This window comes from Penaeus monodon, chromosome 27 (genome assembly GCF_015228065.2).
Source record: "Penaeus monodon isolate SGIC_2016 chromosome 27, NSTDA_Pmon_1, whole genome shotgun sequence".
NCBI lineage: Eukaryota > Metazoa > Arthropoda > Malacostraca > Decapoda > Penaeidae > Penaeus > Penaeus monodon.
This window is the reverse complement of record NC_051412.1, coordinates 21,077,820-21,078,154: the sequence shown is the minus strand read 5'-3', so window position 1 is coordinate 21,078,154 and position 335 is coordinate 21,077,820. Positions and strand designations below refer to the sequence as shown.

General features: G+C 61.2%; 1 protein-coding gene across 1 annotated transcript in view; it reads right to left on the bottom strand.

The window, feature by feature from the left end:
- LOC119590680 (major facilitator superfamily domain-containing protein 6-like) overlaps window positions 1-335 on the bottom strand; it is a gene marked incomplete in the record, with an annotated part of 4,985 nt that overhangs the window by 2,690 nt on the left and 1,960 nt on the right. Inside the window, 1 exon segment of the mRNA XM_037939365.1 lies at window positions 8-276. Within this exon segment, the coding sequence (XP_037795293.1) occupies window positions 8-276 (269 nt within the window).

The window sequence follows — 335 nt, the reverse complement described above, 5'->3', positions numbered from 1 at the left end:
GACCTACCAGGAAGAGCAGGACCTGCGGGTGGATGAGGGCGCTGCCGACGTCGCCCATCTTCAGCTTCTCCTTCTTGTTCTGCGGAATGTCCATGCGCGCCACGACCGCCAGATCCACGGACATGAGCACCAGGGCCATGATGATCATCGGCAGGAAGTCTTGCTGCGGGAGGCCCCTCGAGTAGAGGTCCACCAGCGCCCCTGAGACGATGGCTGTCAAGCCCATGCCCACGGTGCCCCACAGACGTTGCTGGCCGTACTTGTGTCGTTCGGAGCCTGGGTGAGTGGGAGGAAGGGGTGTGGGAGGTGTGTCAGTTTTTTGTGAAGGGTTAAGT